The following is a 19,246-nucleotide window of genomic DNA, read 5'->3' on the forward strand; positions in this document are numbered from 1 at the left end:
GTTTAACTGGCACTTCACAGAAGGATTTCCAATGTGCATATTTCATGCTCAAAGTGGCTGCGAGACCTCTTTACTTATAATCACATAATAATTCTTAAATACTAACACTCAAAGTTTTCCTAAAGATGCTAAAATTATGACAGATCTAGGTCCTTGAAGAACAGACCTGTTCATGCCAAGTGGTGTGTACGCATCCAAATTTTGAAAATTTGTCTTCAAATAGACTATGAACTAGTTAACAGGTTTAAAGCTACTAAAATAATATTCAGTATTATCCTTTAAAGAACCTACAATGCTTGTTATTTTAGTGATGTGCTTGCAGCCGAAATGAAGAAAAATCAAATGGTCCAGCAAACAAATCTACAGCCAATGTATCTTTTATCTGTCTAACTTAGGCATGGTAATATTTGTTAGCTTCAGCCATAACAATGCACAAAGAAGATAAAATGATACTCTAGCAAAAAGTGAAACTCTGTCTGGTAAGATATGGTACCTGTTAAATAATTAGGAAAAACTGAGGGATTTTTGAAAATACTTTGAATAGCAATAAAAGTATATTGAAAATAGTTCAAAGAAGTTGCTTCCTTAAATACTGGTGTTTTTTCTCCTCTGTCAATTAAGCCGAGCTTGAGATAAATGTAAAATATAATATTGCAATCAACTAGTGACAAATTATATTCCAAAAAGGTTCTTGATGAAAAAACAGCCCTCAAAACACTGCTTCCCTGCCATAAATCCATGCATAAACTGACATGCTCAAACAAAATTTCTGCTTCTGCTGAGTCTTCCATCCATTTAAAACAAACTATTTGTATTGGTTTTCCCACCTGCATTCATTTACATCTTACATATTTTCAATTTTTTATCACTCTGGACAAAATTTTGTATTGCCGGCAACTTGTACAGACAAGAGAATGATTTCAATCCTGTGGATGCAATCTGATTCCCTTTTTGTACCACCATGTCTTAAAAGATAACTACAGATGACTTGAGGGAACAGAATTAGACTCCTGTTTTATCTAATTTCTTTAGTCTTTTCAAGAAGACTAATTTTCAAGGAGCGTAGATCCCTGAACTGAGTTCATGTTTTCTTTTTTTTTTTTCCCATTCAGATTCATTTATTATCTTTACTTTCAGCTCAAATTCACTTTTTGTTTCAGTGTGTCTATACTTTTTAGAAAAACACCTTTTCCTTTCTACATAATTTTTCCTATCAGCTGATGATGCTAAAAATGACCTACTTTTTTTTCTTTTTATTTAAACAAATCAGAATTAACTCAGCCCCAGATCCTGCACAGAATGTAAAGCGCTTGTGCTTCCACTGAATTTCAAATACAGATTCCAAACGGCATTTACAGCTGCAATAGTGAGTATTGCTTCAACAAAGCTAAAAATTACAGCCAGCAAAACCCACTCCACTCAATTACACTGGGCTAATAGCACTAAAGCAGCAGTTGCCATGGTTACCAGGAATTTAGAGAAACTCCTGGTGTTCTATTTCAAGCACAGCTCTGGTAAATGGAGAGCAGCATATATTATGAAGCTTCTTTCAAATATTTGTCCACAAGACAACTCTATTCCTCTATGCACTGTGATAATTCAATTTAGCCAGTCATTAGCCATTAAAATTAGTTTAGCATAACTATGCTTTAAAGCAGCAAAGCAAAATTCATTTCCTGTATTAATAACTTATCTCTGAGACTGTCTACAAATATGTACATAATTATGAACTCAAATTATTTTCTGCAAGCTTTGAAAAACTTTAACCAAGAGTATCAGATCAAACAATAGTACAACCCCATGTTTTTGGTTAGAAAATAAATTGTAGCATATATTCCACTTTTTTTTTTTGTTTGTTTTGATGGTTTTGGGGTTTTTTTGGTAGTTTTTTGTTTAATACAAGATGCAGTCAAGATGTTACTAAAAATGTTTGGGCTTAAAGTGTTGTTTTAGGAACAACACTTTAAGGAATAAGTATATGGGAGCAAGTTTTAGTTCCAACAAGGTAAGAATTTCTCAGAAGCACGAGCAGAAACAGAATTGTACTGGTAACATTTTGTCCACAGCCAAAATGGCCAACAGAAGTTCAAAATACATGGGAGTAAAACAAAACAAAACATTCTGGCATAAATGAAATAAGTAGCAGAAAAACTCTGGCAAAAGAACTGAGTATTGTAATGTCAGCAATGAAGAGAGATGGAAGACTGATTTGGTGATCAGAATCTGATTTATTGTGGGTCTCAAACATTTATATATACTATTTTAGTGGGGCTAGTAGCGTTTTACTACAATGATTGGGTTAATAATCACATAAAAAACTTACACATTTTAAACATCTGCTGGGAACCAATCTCATGGCAAAGGTGAGATGAGAAAGAAGAATCAGAGGTAGAGAGATAAGTAAAAGAGAGCATGAAACAGGACAGCAGGAAAGATTAGGTATTTAACAAGAATGCTGAATACTCTGGAAATTTTAGAAGTTCTGTCCAAAACAATACATTATATGTACTGTATGTACTTTGTGCTCTTTTTAAATGGCTCCTTCGAAACATCAAAACCAACAAGCAATATTAATGTTCTCTTTTACCATTAGCAACAAAAGAACTTGGTCAGAAATTAAGAAGGACCCATATCCATCACTAACTCAAACCCAGCAGAACAGAACTGTTTCACAGGGACGTGTGGGGACAAAGGTTTATGGAATGCAACTCTGGAGAAGCTGGTTTTTGGGGAGAAATACAGATTACATACAAATGCCCAGCCTGAACCTCACTATTTGAAATTACTGATTTTTCTTATATCAATAAAGGAAAAAAATATAGAAGTCTGATGCATGCCACATCCAGGATTGTGTTGCCACCATAAGACAAATGGACATTTTGGACAAGTGAACATCCATGAAAAACTTTTTTCCCAAACCACATCACTGTCCTCAACTAGCCAGTGTTTGATTTTTCTTCCTTGTAGTCCTATCTGCATTCAGGGGATCTCTTGCCTGCTCTGTTTGTGCCCACTTTATCACAAACCTAATTTTGCTGTCTTCAAGGCTTCTACCACTGTCCCTTGCCAAACTGAGCCTCTAAATAATCAGTTTAGGAGCAATGAATTGTTTAAAAGAAGTGCTTACAAAATAGCCAAAGCCCTTCTCTGCATCGGAAACAGGACCTCTCCTCTGCACTTTTCCAGATGACAAACTTTCAGCCAGGAAAAGGGCAAACCCACATGCTATACCATACTATTTGACAATCTCCAAAGAATTCAAACATCTGAGCTTTAAATGCTTCTTTTGCCTTCCACTCTTCCTGCCTTTGCTTCTCTCTTTTGCTTCTTTGCTTTCTTCCAGTCAGTTACACTGACTGAAAAGGTTGCTTTGCATTTACTGGCCAGGTTTCTTTGTATCAGTCTGTGCAGGAGCCAGACCCTTTGAAACAGCTCCTCTGCTGGGATCCTGCTGCAAACCTTCTTTCCTGCTATGCCTCCCTCGCTCATCGCATAATCTAAGAATATTACCTCCCTCTCCCATGCGTGCTTCAGCACAATGGATCAGACAACAAAAATTTACAAGCCAACTAAGTAGAATCTTAAGTATATCCACTCGAAAGGAGTTTGGGAGACAGTTTCAGGACCCCTGAATAACCTACATTGTTTCGATGAATTTGTGCATGAGCTTGTTTCATTCACATTTCACTCAAAACAAGCTTTGTGGGTACTGGCTGCCCTACTAAAAGTAATGAGCACAACAGAATTATGAATTCTGTTATAGAATTATTATAAACTGAACTATTACCCTCTGCTCCTGCATACAGCAAGGGCAACACTACCTTCCTAAGTGCTTCCAGGCTAATTAGAGTTATTTGTCAGTCTGTGATGTAGATAAGGCTAACAGATGCACAGAATGTGGGGAACAGCACAGCACCCAGCTTCAGCAGCACAAAATTAGGTCCTGGCAGAGACAGTACTCCACAGTAAACCCTGCACTGTCTACTGAGTATTGCAAAAACAGCCCACTTCACAGTGCAGTGATTACTTCAGGAGCCTAAAGTATCCAGGGCATCTCTTATTTGCTTCAAAGAGATTATTTTGGACTGTGCTGGGGACACCCTGTGCTAGCAGAAATACTCACAGTGGAAAGGAGCCGAATTCAGAATGGGACAGGAGGCTCATGGCTGCACAGAGGGTCAGAAACCACTCCGCAGTACCTAAAGCATGAGAAGGTCCTTCTGAAAGGTGTGGCAACTGCCACAGCTTGACCCAACTGCGCTCTGCTGGATGTTTCCAACCAATGTGATAATCTTTTTCTAGAGAGGCCAGAGTTCAGAGGCTTGGGCAGAGTGCACTGCCCTAACTGCTAAATGTGTTCTGCTGCCTCTTCATGCCACCCACGCTGAAGGACTGGGCAAGGCTGGATTTTTGCCCTCTCTTCCATCTGTGTTGCAGCTCCACAATCTCTAACTGTCCTCTTCTTTTGTCATGGAATTTAATGTTGACAATCTCAACCCTAGAGAATGCTGCGTGTTATAATTTGGTGTTATTACACAAGGGGAATGGCCTTTATCTCTGTAGAACCTTGTAAAGACACGCTGAGCTCCCCTGCTAAGATATGTAGATGTGAATTCTCAGAGCACTGCAGGCAGAAAGGTCAAAGCTGAGTCATACCAGTATGATATAAAGGACTAATATCACAATTTTGGCAGATCACTTAATTCTCCTGCTCTCATCTGGGGCTAACAACGTGTGAATTTCCTTAGGTTTCAGTTCTAAATATTGTTGTCCTCCCAAATTCCTGTACTCCATACGATAGGTTCTGAATACAGATGACAGACCAGCATTGAGCCCAGACAGAACTATGTGAGCTCTGCTCCTTTATCTACCTGTCACAAGCCTTTGCTGGGATGCCACTGCCATGCTGACTCTTGCACAATCACTGCTAAATCCAGGCTAATAAGCTTGGTTAGACCTTGGCTAACTGTGCCCAGGTACTGTGGTTATATCCAGGCTTTCATGCATTTCTAGTCAGAACAGAAATACCACAAGTGACTGATTCCAGCAAAGGTGGCTAACTTGGGCTCCATGTCACTTGCTGTAGGCTCTCTTCACACCACACTGTTCTTGGCCTTTAGGCTGTGCTGCTTGAGCCCAGTACCTGCCCAAGGATAATTTAAATACAGTTATACAGATGTGGGAAGTGACTTCTGCACCTGGCTTAAAAACCAGGTGCTAGAAATCCCAAAAATTGATTATTACACTGAGAACATACTTTCACAGGGTAGATTTTTTTTGCCCACAACATTCACGCATGTGCTCTCACACAAATGAGAATTTGCTTGTTGGGAGCAGGACTTCTCTTTTCAACAACAGGACTTAGAGAACACCTGTAGCTCTGCACTCCACAGGGTGCCGTAGCTACAGCAAACAGTTTGCATACTGCCTGACAACACAGTTCATTTTCCTCAGGGTCAGAACTTACTACATCCCAGTGTCTGAGTCTCTGCCTGCTCCCCAGCCTAAAGGGTGCAGGGAACCTGCCTGAGCTACCATTACTAAGCCATTATTTTGTATGTATGTGTCCTAAACATACTGTGATGTCTGTCATGTTTCTGGCAGACAGTCAGCAAAGGATCAAAACTTGCACAGGATTAGGCTCATGATTCATTTCTAACTAGAATTTATTTTACAATCCTGACCTTAATTTATTTTCAGCTACAGTAACATTTTCTCTATATTTTAAATTTCTAAAACACAGCGTTATAAAAAATTGATATTTAAATCATTCAGAAGAGTAATTTCAAAAGGCCTATAAGAACAGAAACATTTCTATCACTGATGTCTTGTTAAAAAGATTTCTTTTTCCTTCAGATCAGTCTACAATTAAAAAAAACAAAAAAGAGACTGTCCCTACAGGCATTGCTAAACTGATTCAACCAAAACACAAATACAATTGCACGGACTTTGATTTCTTCAAAGTCAGTATTACAGCAAATCTGCAACAAAAATATTTCTACAACGCAATATATAATAAAACATAGCATAGATACTGCTAAAGTGCTGCCTGGAATGGTGTTCATATATTTTTGCTATCATCAACTTAATGTGCAGCAAAATGCACTACTGCTTTAGTTATTAAAATGTTTGGTTAGAATAAGTGCATACAATCACGTCTGATTCACCAAGTACCCAGCACATTTATTTTAATGATTTCTTTTTTTAATGAGCTGCAAAAAAAGCAGTTTTCCCGCCACCTGCTTCTCCATCTCCAGAGCTGCTGATTGTTCAAAGCATCAGATATATCACCAATGCTTCAAAAAGTTTGAGCACTAGCTGTCTCTGTGAACAGTGCTGCCCAAACAGACCCCAGATGCGCTGAAGGGAAGACTGTTCCCTTTTCTGCTCCCATCCAACTCCCCAAGCCATTGTGGAATAACCCTGGATGTGTTCACCCTGCCTGGCAGGCATGATTGCCAGCAGAGACCTGCCCAAGGAGGATCCCTGGGCTTCCAGTGCTTGGCTCAAAGGTGTATTTCACCACTGAAACTCACCAGCTTCACCTGCCAAGTGACCTTAATCAGGCAGTTCTGTGCTTTCAAAGAGAGCAGCTCTTATTTAGCCAATTATCTGATAAAACTGAAAACTGGCATTAAAAGGTGCTTCTTTTAGCAAAAAAAAACCCACACCTGCTATCTAATGTCAATTGTAGGTGAGATAAAGCTTCCGACAGATGCTGAAGAAATGTTCATGAATACTTAGTGGGACTTTAACAGAACTGACTTTGGGCTCAGCAGTGCTTCAGAAGACAATTAAAAGGTACAGCATTCATCTGTTTGATAGAAATTACTCATTCTGGCTGTTACCTGTACCCAGACCTAGGAGGAAAGCCTTGCATGTGAAAAAGAGGTGGAAGGCCATAGTGTGGCCCTGTAGGTGGAGAAGAGCTGGAAGGCCACAGTGTGGGCCTGTGTTGTTATCATATTGTTGTTACCATATTTCTAGAGTCCCATACCTCCTGGGTGGTTTTCTCACAGCTCCTCAACTCAAAGGCCATGTTTCCCCACAGCTTCTTGACTCAAAGGCCATAATCTAACACAGCTCCTGGCTGCCACAGCTCCTTGATTCAATAGCCATACTTCTCCACAGCTCTTGGCTGTCTTATCTTCTGCAACTCTCAGGCTGCCTAATCTCTTCCACAGTTCTTGGATGCCACAGGTCTCAGCTGTCCTATCTTCTATCACGTCAGGGTCACCACTTGTTGTTATCATATTTCTAGAGTCCCATACCTTCTAGGTGGTTTTCTCACACACAACTCTTCACAACAGTGTTGCTCCTGCATCTTCATCAGGACTCCTCCAAGGCTCTCCCTGACCAGCCAGCCCACCCCCTTTTATCCCAGTTATCTTCATTAGCAACAGCTGCTGCCCAATTAAGGACATCACAGCTGCAGCCCATTTAGAACAACTAGGATCGGGGCAAGGTCTCTTACACAATACATGTACTTTACCAAGACTCATAGGCCACCTATACAATACATAGGTTTTACTATGGCTCAAAGGCCACCTATACAATACATACTAAGATTCAATGGCCACCTATAGGCCTGGAGGTGGAGAAGAGCTGGAAGGCCACAGTGTGGCCCTGTAGGTGGAGAAGAGCTGGAAGGGCACAAGGGCACAGTGTGGCCCTGTAGGTGGAGAAGAGCTGGAATGTAGTAAACCCCTCAGGTTTAGCCAGGGCCCCTTGGAGAATAGAATGCTGACACAGCAGCAAAGAAGTTTCCTGTCTCCAGGGACATCCGCCTTGTACCTTATCCCTATAGCCATGTAAGGCGATATTGTGTTAAACCCTACTATTGGTCACTTATGGTCACTCTAACACCTTTGCCATTGGTCAGGATTGGATCCAGGCCAAGGGTATAAAAGTAGCATACTGTACCCCTACTAACTCGGAAGAAGAAGAGCTGAGACCCTTCACGGACCCCTACAATAAAGCCATACCCGTGGAACAGCCAGCGCCTTCTGCTTCTCCTCTCTCTACCGTCTGCTGGAGCCTTAGGCCAAGGGAAAAGCTACCTAGCAAGCAAAGCTGAAATCACAAGAGCTGCCTAATCACTAAGAGCTGAATATCTCCCTGCTTGCTAGGGGCTAACCCACGGCCTTGGTCTGAGAGCGAGCTGGCTTCCAGCACCCAGTCCCCTTGGGGACTGAGCTCTGGAGCTGTAACAGCTTGCATAGGATAAGACCAAGCTAGGCTCATTTAAGTGGCGCCCAAACGTGTCGTCGGACCCTGGCCCCCAGGAGACAAGCGTCACCAGAGCATCGGAGCCTTTCAGGGCCTCCAGTTATTGCCGGTTTGGGAAGCCTCTCCTTCTGCGAAAGGACTTTTCGTTTTAGAAAATCTTCTCTGCGGAAGGCTCAATTCGACCCTCAACAATACATCTGGACGAGATAAAGTCTGAGGAGAATTGAGGAGCAGACTCCCTTCCACAGACCCCTGACCCCAAAGGACGTAAGTATTAAGTTTGCGCGCACACCTTTGGGTGCTCTGAAAACCTTTTTCGTTTTTTTCTTTTTTTTCTCGTTTTTCTGTGGAAAGGGCTTGAAAATCATGGGTACTTGTTTAAGCACTCTAAGACTAACAACACGTGAGAGAGAGTTATATTTAACCATTGTAGAAACCTTATCTGTTAACAACTTCACTTTTTCTAAAGGTAGTCTGTCAAAAAAGACTCTTAAAAAATTTGTATCTTGGATGGTGCTGAATTTCCCTGAAACTGATAAGACCACAATTACTGAAAATTCCTTTTGGGATACAGTTGGAAACACCATTTATATGTCTCAAACAAAACAGGACTTTTCTGTTACTAACTTCTTACCTTTATTTCATATAATAACAAAAACGATTGAAAAATCGAACTCTGAAAAAAGTTCCAAACTAACAGATCTTTCCTCTTCATATACTAATTGCGCTGATAAGATAACAGAGGAATGTGCCCTCCAGGCCACAGAGTCACTGGGCGCTGCAGAACTTACTGCAGAAACCACCTCGGAGGCAGAAGCCAAGCAGGCCGCCCCCACATTCCCCCCCCTCGCGGGACTCGCGCTGCCCAACTCCCCGTTTCCTGCAGCCCCTCACCTCGCCGGCTCCGTTTCCTTCCCGCGTCCGGCCTCGGGGGCCCCGTTCCCTGTCCTTGCCGCTGTACCCTCCACTGCGACCACCCCTCCCCCCGCGCCCGTGCTGCCGTTGCCTACCCCTGCGCCGCCGTTCCCCGCCCCCGGTTGCTCCGTCGCGGTACCCCCCGCTCCCGCTGCTGTCCCCGCCCTGCCCCCCGCTCCCCCCGCCGCGCCCGCCGCGTTCCCCGGTGCCGTTATCGCCGCCGCCCCCCCCAACCCTGCGCTGCTATCCTCCACCCCCGCGACCGCCCTCCCCTCCGTCACCGCCCCCGCTCCCGCTCCCACCGAGACCGCCCCGGCCCTCCCGCCCCCTCCTGCCACATTCCCGAGCCATGCCCACAACCTGTCCTCCTGCGCCGAGCCGCACACATGTGCAGTAACATCAGCTCACCCTACACCTGTCGTATCCCAAACCAGGGGTATTGCTTGCGCACCCCCAAACCCCCCAGGCGTGCATCCACAGCCCCCATACCCCCCCTGCCCCCACCCGTCCCTCCAACCCCTGACCCAACCCTCCTGCCACCCGAACGGATCAGAGACCACCTGCGGTGTCCCCCCCCCAACCCAATCCGGTCCCTGCTGCTCCAGGGCTACCCCTCACCCAACAACGCTAACTTCGGGCCAGTCACTGAAAAGGGTGAAAAATCCTTCTAAACGAAAGAAAAGGAATTCACGGGTAGCATGTGCCTCACAGTGTTCCTCAGACAATGAGAGCTCTTCTGATGAATCTGATTTTGATGCGATTAATATAGACCCATGGGCTCTTATTAAGATAGAAGCTACAAAGTCTGGGAACTGGGACCTAGCACAGAAAATCACAGCCTTTCCGGTCGAGTACAGGCAAGGAAGGAATGGTGGGGAATCTAATATCAAGGCATGGAAACCAATTTCTAATAAGGAACTGGTGCAATTGAGAAATATAGCCAAGGAACATGGACGTAGTTCACATATCTTTAGAAATTTCCTAGAAGCCATGTTCTCTGCACATGTCTTGCTTCCTCACGATGTAAAAAATATTTCACAATGCCTTCTGTCACCGGCAGAATATTTGTTATGGGATAGGCATTGGAAGAAACACTTAAAAACGTTATCAGATTCATATACTGCTGATGCTACTAAGACCAACTTCACAGTAGAACAATTGGCTGGTGAAGGAGATTTTCAAAAGCCAGCAGAACAAATGGAAACTCTGAATAAAGAAGCGCTGCAGGATGTAGCAATTGCAGCAAAAACCTCCTTGCTTCTTATGCAGGATGAGTCAATGCCAACAATGCATTTTTCTACTATAAAACAAGGCATTGAAGAAAGCTTTATAAAATTTGTGGACAGACTTAAAGATGCTTTGGAGAAACAAATAGAGAGTACTGAGGCAAGAAAGGAACTCTTATGTAAGCTTGCTTTCAGCAACTCAAATGAGAAATGCAAGGCCATTTTGAGGTCTTTAACTGTGGATACAGACCCTACTATAGAGCAAATGTTAGAATGCTGTACACGTCACATGTCCACTGAAAATACAGTGGCGCAAGCAGTTGCTAAGGGTATTGCTGAAGGAGTTTCTGGTGCATATGCAGTGATAACCTCTAAAGAACAAGCTAAATGCTATCACTGTGGAGAGCTAGGACATTATATAAAGGACTGTCCGGAAAGAACACCCCCCCGATACCATCGGAATTATAATCAAAGACCCCAACATCAGCAACGCTATCAATCGCGTCCTTTAAACTCCTTGAGGCGCCCGTCCGACCTTCGGGCGCAGAATACAAATCAAAGGCCACCAAGACCCAATCACGCACAAACCCAGGCTGCTCCAGACCCAAAGGAGAAGCCCCAACCCACGGGACAACCCAGAGGGGTACCCGCCGACAACTGGTAACTGCTTTGTCCATTGACTTTAATGATAAGAATGTTCACCGTGTTCCTACAGGAAAATATGGTCCTAAAGGGAGTCCTTCAGACATTTTAATTACAGGGGATTCGGTTAATACTCCGAAGGAAGTCTTCGTTGTTCCGGAAGTGCTGACAGTGCAGCCGGGACAAGAGATCCTCGTGCAGGTATACTGCATAGACTTACCATTTTTTCTTTCCAAAGGAACTCCAATAGCACAGGCATTTTTACTCCCAAAAAATCACAGGGAACAGATTCCTCTCAACCCTACAGCAATGTGGGCACAAGTCATGGGACCATCCAAGCCTACCATCGAGTGCGGCCTCTCCCACAAAGGAGAGAAGACCCACCTGCCAGGGATGCTGGACACTGGTGCAGATGTGACCATCATCGCCCGTTCAGATTGGCCAGCACACTGGGATCTACAACCTGTTGCAGGCATGATTTCCGGGATTGGTGGAACTACAGTATCCATGAGGAGCAAGAACAACATCCTGGTTGAAGGGCCAGAAGGCAAGCTGGCAACCATCCGTCCATTTGTGGTAAGGGCCCCCATTACCCTTTGGGGACGAGACATTTTATCCCAGTGGGGCGCTTCCCTACGTATTCCCATTCAGGATTTCTGACTGGGGCCACTGAGTTGAGCGCGCTGCCAGAAATACCCCGTCTTACCTGGAAAAGCCACAAGCCAATCTGGACTGAGCAGTGGCCCCTAAAGAAAGCCAAGCTGCGCGCCCTAAACGCCCTCGTGGAAGAACAGCTCAAAAAAGGCCACATAGTGGAGTCCGACAGCCCTTGGAACTCTCCAGTCTTCGTTCTACCAAAGCCAGGTACAAACAAGTGGAGACTTCTCCATGACCTTCGCAGAATCAACGAAGTCATCGAGGACATGGGCCCTCTTCAGCCTGGCTTGCCCTCTCCATCGATGCTGCCTAGAGACTGGACACTTGCTATCATAGACATTAAGGACTGTTTCTTCAGTATACCACTACATCCTGAAGATGCTCCACGGTTTGCCTTTTCCGTTCCCTCTATTAACAAGGAAGCTCCGCTCAAAAGATATCATTGGCGTTATCTTCCTCAGGGATTGAAAAACTCGCCAACTATTTGCCAGTGGTACGTGTCTCACATCCTGTCTCCCATTCGGAAATCATTTCCAGACGCCATCATTTATCACTATATGGATGACATTCTGGTGTGTGCTTCAGACAAAGCTTACTTGGACAAAACAATCAAAAAGACTGTTGAAGCCATTGAAAAGGCAGGAATGGAAATTCGTGAGGACAAAATTCAGTACACTGAGCCATGGACTTACCTTGGAGTCCAGATCCGGGAAAGAACTATCCTACCTCAGCAGATCGTCATCGACGACGACCCAAAAACCCTCAGGGACTTACACAGCCTGTGTGGATCCATCAACTGGGTACGTCCACTGCTAGGAATTACATCAGAAGACCTTGCTCCCTTGTTCAATCTTCTTCGTGGACCCAAGGAACTGGACTCTCCCTGCACTCTCACAGAGGAAGCCAGAGGTGCCATCATCAAAGTCCAGGAAGCCCTGTCTTCACGCAAAGCCCATCGCTACGAGCCTAGTCTGCCTTTCCAGTTCATCATCCTGGGAAAAGCACCCAGATTCCATGGACTGATCTTCCAATGGGACCCTCAGCTGCGAGATCCTTTGTTGATACTGGAATGGGTTTTTACAAGTAGCCAGCCCACAAAGACACTTACCACCTACCAGGAGATTATAGCACACTTAATAAAAAAGGCTAGGACTCGCCTTTGCTCCCTTTCAGGGTGTGATTTTGAATGCATATATTTGCCAATAACCCTTAAAGACTTTGAGGATTTGATCAAGACCAATGCGAGTCTACAGTTTGCTCTGGACAGTTATACGGGTCAAACTTCATCAGACATCCCAGAACACAAGCTTTTCAACCAGAATGAAACTTTCCATTTGATTCCAAAACGAATCCAAAGTAGAAATCCTCTCAAGGCTCTAACTCTATTTACAGATGGCTCAGGGTCATCCCACAAGTCGGTGATTACTTGGAGAGACCCCCAAACACAAGAATGGCAATCTGACGTAGAAACAGTAGAAGGATCGCCACAAATTGCAGAATTAGCAGCTGTTGTCAGAGCCTTTGAAAAATTTAAAAACGAGCCGTTCAATCTGGTCACAGATTCAGCTTATGTTGCGGGAATAGCTATGAGAGCGGAACATGCTCTTCTCAAAGAGGTCTCTAACCCAAAGTTATACCAATTGCTCTCTAAATTAATACAATTGATATCCCACAGAAAACAACCTTATCACATAATGCATGTAAGGTCTCACACGGACCTCCCAGGTGTTGTTGCAGAAGGCAACAGGAAAGCAGATGCATTAGCTATGGCAGCAGAAACTGCTAATGTTCCTAACATCTTTGCTCAGGCAAAACTGTCACACGAGTTCTTTCATCAAAACGTACCTGCCCTGATGAGAATGTTTAAGCTCTCAAAGGATCAGGCAAAAGCTATCGTGGCTACCTGTCCGAACTGTCAAAACTACCAGATACCATCAATGGGTACGGGAGTCAATCCCCGAGGTCTGAATAGCTGTCAGCTGTGGCAGACAGATGTAACTCACTTTGCACCTTTTGGAAGGTCAAAGTATGTGCATGTTTCGGTTGACACGTTCTCAGGAGCAGTGTTTGCATCATCACATGCAGGAGAAAAGACCATGCACACAATAAAACACTTTCTCCTCGCTTTTGCCACCCTGGGTGTACCAAAGGAGATTAAAACAGATAATGGGCCAGCCTATACCTCCCACAAGTTGAAGGAGTTCTTCAATGAATGGGGCATAGCACACAAGACGGGCATACCTGTAAACCCCACAGGACAATCCATCGTGGAAAGGACACATCAAACCCTCAAAAGAGTCCTCGAGCAACAGAACAGGAACACGAAAATCACATCTCCAGTGGAGAGACTTTGCAAGGCTCTCTATGTCATCAACTTCCTGAACTGCACAGCGTCAGAGCCTGACCCACCAATACTTCGCCACTTTGCAAACACCACAAAAGCAAAGCTCACGGAGAAACCACCCGTGCTCGTGAAAGATCCTGAAACACACCAAATCTCAGGGCCTCATCAGCTGATTACCTGGGGAAGAGGTTATGCATGCGTGCTACTACCATCAGGTCCAAGGTGGTACCCAGGAAAATACGTAAAACCATACTTAGGCACAGCGAACACTACTACAGACGAGGACAAGAATTCTCCTGAGGCAAACACAAGACCACCTCAAAACCAAACCAGCTCAGCCTGGAGACGAAGGCGTCGCCGAACACCCACAAACACAAGAACAGACCGCCCCATTACAAGGCAGCAGACAAAACAGAAAGTCAAATAACAGTCTACTGTAATAGGCCACAGATAGCCTTAACACAAAAGTGTTCTCTGAATTATGTGTTATTACACTGTGTATTGTATAGTAAAAAGTATTATTCCCTTTCCCTAACCTTAAAACCTCATAACCTTCTACCCGCTCCTCCTCCTGTAGTGCAGCTTAGAAATTAAAAGAAAAAGGGGGGGAGGAGGGGAACACAGAAAAGAACAAGGCAGAAATCCCTCTCATCATAAAGATAACAAATTGTGCTTATATTCCCAATCAGAAGCCCTAATCCTGCCCAAAGATGAAAAATATCTCCGTCGGTGCTGTCCTCACCGCTGCCTGGATGCTCTACACCGTACCGCGTGCCTTCGGCTGGATTAGTCCTCAGCCTAGCCATAATGTTTGGGTAACCTTAGCAAAAACATTAAAACAAGACAATATGTGCTTGTCTATGGGAAGTATAGATAATCCACTTTCTACATGTCTAGTAGGAATCCCCTTTATAGCAGACGATTGGCCTGTCCAGAACTCAGAGGTTCTCCGCACCACAGGTAAGAGACCCAATGGGGCTGATACTTGGGATGAGTGGACAAAAATTCTGCCAGATGCTCGAGAGGAACCCCAAGAATTGGATCTATTGGGATCCTCCAAGGCCACATATTGTGTCAAATTTTACTATAGGCGTCCGAAAAATGATTGGCCAGAAATTGACCAACATAAAAACACATATCGAAAAGATGTATCACCAGTGAACAAAGCCTATAACCCTCATGATTGGTGCAATTACACTGCACGTGTAATTTCTGTGTCCTCTCTCCATCCCAAAGTATTACCCAAGGGAATGTTTCTCATCTGTGGTGACAGAGTATGGGCAGGGATCCCCTCCCGACTCCAGGGAGGTCCCTGTACTCTGGGAAAACTTTCTACCCTTACTCCAAACATCACCCTATTACATAATTGGAAAAAAGAAAGAGAATCAAAACGAGAAAAAAGGTCATACACTGAATTTGATGAAAATTGTGATCCGAGATTATACGATTGGAACAGACCAAAAAAGATTGCAGTCTCTCTGTTTTTACCCTGGATAGCTGCAGCTAAAGCCCTCGGTGAAATCAGTCACCTTGGGTGCTGGCTCAGTAAACAAGCTAATGCCACATCAGCAGCCCTGAGTGATCTCTTAAAAGAAGAAGAAACCACAAGACAAGCTTCACTCCAAAACCGAGCAGCAATCGACTTCCTGCTGCTTGCCCACGGACATGGATGTGAGGACTTCGAAGGAATGTGTTGCTTCAACCTCTCTTCACGTTCGGAATCCATCCATGCGAACATCCAGAAACTGAAAGATCTTGTGAAGGACTTGAAAGTAGAAAGAATCCCAGATTGGGTCAATGAAATTTTCGGGCAATGGGGACTAACAGGATGGACCGCATCTTTAGTTAAGGGATTGTTGTTGATTCTCCTTGTAATTTTTACAGTGTTAGTTATGTTCATGTGTCTTGTTCACTGTTTCAAAAGAACTCTCGCGAATGCATTTTTTGTAAAAACAGAAAGTGGAGTTGTAGTAAACCCCTCAGGTTTAGCCAGGGCCCCTTGGAGAATAGAATGCTGACACAGCAGCAAAGAAGTTTCCTGTCTCCAGGGACATCCGCCTTGTACCTTATCCCTATAGCCATGTAAGGCGATATTGTGTTAAACCCTACTATTGGTCACTTATGGTCACTCTAACACCTTTGCCATTGGTCAGGATTGGATCCAGGCCAAGGGTATAAAAGTAGCATACTGTACCCCTACTAACTCGGAAGAAGAAGAGCTGAGACCCTTCACGGACCCCTACAATAAAGCCATACCCGTGGAACAGCCAGCGCCTTCTGCTTCTCCTCTCTCTACCGTCTGCTGGAGCCTTAGGCCAAGGGAAAAGCTACCTAGCAAGCAAAGCTGAAATCACAAGAGCTGCCTAATCACTAAGAGCTGAATATCTCCCTGCTTGCTAGGGGCTAACCCACGGCCTTGGTCTGAGAGCGAGCTGGCTTCCAGCACCCAGTCCCCTTGGGGACTGAGCTCTGGAGCTGTAACAGCTTGCATAGGATAAGACCAAGCTAGGCCCATTTACTGGAAGGCCACAGTGTGGGCCCACAGGGGGAGAAGAGCTGGAAGGCTGCAGTGGGGCCCACAGGTGGTAAAGAAAGGCCACAGTGTGGGCCCACAGGGGATGAAGAGCTGGAAGGCCACAGTGTGGACTTTCAGGGAGGGCACCCCAGGACTCACGCGCTGGGCCGCAGGTCCGGCAGGGCCCTGTCCAGCGGCAGGCGGTCGCTCAGGTAGGCGTTGTAGCCGTAGTACTGGAACTGCTTCAGGGCCAGCCTCCTGTTCTCAGGGCTCAGCTCCTGCCCCCAGTGAGCAAAGAGAGACGAGTCCGTGAACGCTTCTGCAGGGCTGTCTTCCAATTTTGGTGGAGCTTCTACAAGAGACAAAGACAAAAGGAAACAGTAAGGATCTGCTATTTGAAAAAGTGTAACTTCAGCTCCACTTGCTGCCTGTAAGTCTTCCCATGACATGCCATCACATACTCTTGTGCAGGTGTAACTATTAGCACGTAAGGCTCAAAATTTAATAGTCAAATAAAGTTAGGTAGAAACAATTATTTTTTATCACAATCTGACTACAGGCCAGGACTGATAAATCTAAATGAATTAAATTTCAGAAGGAGCTTTATCAGAAAAGAATGCTATTTTGCTTTTATATACTAAGATGAAATATTTAATTTCAGCCTGGATTATCTTCCTAGGAAACGACTGAAGTTTTGAAGAGGAAAAAAAGAATCTGTACAGAGTGCACAAAACAGCTGCTGAAGTTTGTGTGTAAATTAAGTTCTTTAAAACTACATATTCAACACAGAGAAAATTCACTGTACTAGGCATCCATGTTTAAATAGCATACTAATTTCAGTAATGCAATAACCCTATGCTTCAGTTTACCAATCCAGCATATTTGAGTTTTCAGTCCATATTTAGGCGCATGCGATGATGCTACTGGGATCATCACTTTGTAGTATTTGCTTGATTAGAAAAGGTTTTCATTTCACAAGGCCACATCTCTGGCTGTTATGCCAAAACAAAGAGGAGAGGGAAAGATATACCTAGAATTCAATTTAAGAAGAGCTCCAGTACAATGAAATCACAGCATTCATTCTCAATGTTTAGTTGCTCAAAAAGTCTGTTCAAGATGTCTTGTGAGCTCTTTGTAAGTCACATCACATAATCTAACCAAGAGAAGCCCTTGTTTCTGTAAACACTTTACAATCCACAGCACACCAGATTTGTAAACAAGAGCCACACACACACACAATAAAAAATCTTTAACAGTGACCCAACCAAATGAAGAACTCTCCTTTCTAAAGGGCTGTACTTACAAACACAGAGACTTATGAAAATTAAAGTGAATCTTCTGAAAATCTGCCAATTGTCCCCAAAGTCCTCCTCAGCACCCAGAGCCACCTAAAGGCCTGAGAGCTGAATTAAACTTCATGGAAACACTTAAGGACAACAGTTTATGTACTAGCACAATATGCCATCAGAATCCCGACTTCCAAAGAATGCCAGGAAGCATCCTTTGATCTCCTACTAGAAAGAACCCAAAATGCAAAAACATAAAATGAGAAGACTAGGTTATTTGATTTGTTCGAGATGTTTTCCTTTTTCCTTCTGACAACACTGACAGGAAACTAATGGCACTCACTTCCTACACCATGTTCCAACCTCTGTAAACATGAAATGTTTCTTTACTTGTCAAAGTAATGTCTCCGAGCCTGAATTCGGGAATCAGCTCCAACTCTTCAAAGATGAAAGACAAACTAAACCCTCAGTCAAAAGATGAAACTACTCTGACAGGCCCTGCTACCACACACATAAATGTCTGAGAGAGGAGCTTGGCAACTACACAAGTTGGATAAACTCAGATCATTTTAGAGGGTCCTAACTTGAAAAAGGCAGGATAGCATTTGAATACCACTTTAAAAATCACAGCAGCATGGGAGGTCACAGATGTGTCTGTCTTTTCATGGATGAAGAGCCATCCCAGAAACAACTACCTTCACAGACTCACACATATATTGGATATATTGAATTTTATCTAATGATTTTGTGACTCTCTTGCTGTTTTCTGATTGAAAAAGTGCTCAGTAATCCAGGTTGTATCTCAGTTAAGATCTTCCAGTAATGGATATCTGTGAATTTAGTTTCCAAGCTCTATTAAACCACTTACCGAATGCAGTAACTTTTTGTATGCTAAGCAAACATGTTATTTCAATACATTGCTCTACAGGGGAAAAAAAAAAAATTAGCAGGAACTTCCAATTACAATTCCAATCAATGGAATTAACCTCACATCTCTGATGACAAAGCCTTTCTTTCCTTTATTTGGCTGAAAACTCTTGGGGGAAGCAACTTTCTTCAGCCAGTCTCTCACAAGTAATAAAAATAATGACGACAGACCATCAGCTGCCTTTTGACTGGTCAACAAGTGCATTTGATGCCTTATCCTCAGTAAACAGGTGATGGCCTGAGGCCAGGCCTGCTTCCCACTTGCTCCTGCAGGTACAGAATGATGGCAGGGAGCAGAGGCCCAAAGGTGACCCATGAGCAGTACTGCCTGAAGCAACACTAGGCAGGCACATTCATCTGCTCAGTTAGTACCAAAAAGGAAAGATCAGTGCCATTTCTCCTATGGGAAGAAAGCCTGCTGCCTGCAGCACATCACTGCAAATGTTATCTGGAGGTCCTCCCTATATTAACTTTACATACCATGCAAAACTGTATCCAGACACAA

General features: G+C 43.9%; 2 protein-coding genes across 5 annotated transcripts in view; one reads left to right on the forward strand and one right to left on the reverse strand.

Moving 5' to 3' along the window:
* Positions 1-19,246, reverse strand: part of GALNT18 (polypeptide N-acetylgalactosaminyltransferase 18) — a 219,198-nt gene that overhangs the window by 108,654 nt on the left and 91,298 nt on the right. For all 4 annotated transcript variants that reach the window (XM_026795841.2, XM_014269928.3, XM_005491083.4 and 1 more), the window contains one exon: positions 16,688-16,880. In XM_026795841.2, the coding sequence (XP_026651642.1) occupies positions 16,688-16,880 (193 nt within the window). The remainder of the gene's footprint in view (positions 1-16,687; positions 16,881-19,246) is intronic.
* LOC141729434 (syncytin-A-like) lies at positions 7,697-16,507 on the forward strand. The gene is made up of 2 exons (XM_074543840.1): positions 7,697-8,496; positions 14,703-16,507. The coding sequence occupies exon 2, from the start codon at positions 14,724-14,726 to the stop codon at positions 16,029-16,031; it is 1,308 nt and encodes a 435-aa protein (XP_074399941.1). The 5' UTR covers positions 7,697-8,496; positions 14,703-14,723; the 3' UTR covers positions 16,032-16,507.

The sequence above is a fragment of the Zonotrichia albicollis genome, chromosome 6 (assembly GCF_047830755.1).
Source record: "Zonotrichia albicollis isolate bZonAlb1 chromosome 6, bZonAlb1.hap1, whole genome shotgun sequence".
Lineage (NCBI taxonomy): Eukaryota > Metazoa > Chordata > Aves > Passeriformes > Passerellidae > Zonotrichia > Zonotrichia albicollis.

What these genes read in the sequence shown, in the direction of transcription:
- LOC141729434 (XM_074543840.1), top strand. Translation starts at nt 14,724, where the DNA reads ATGAAAAATATCTCCGTCGGTGCTGTCCTCACCGCTGCCTGGATGCTC.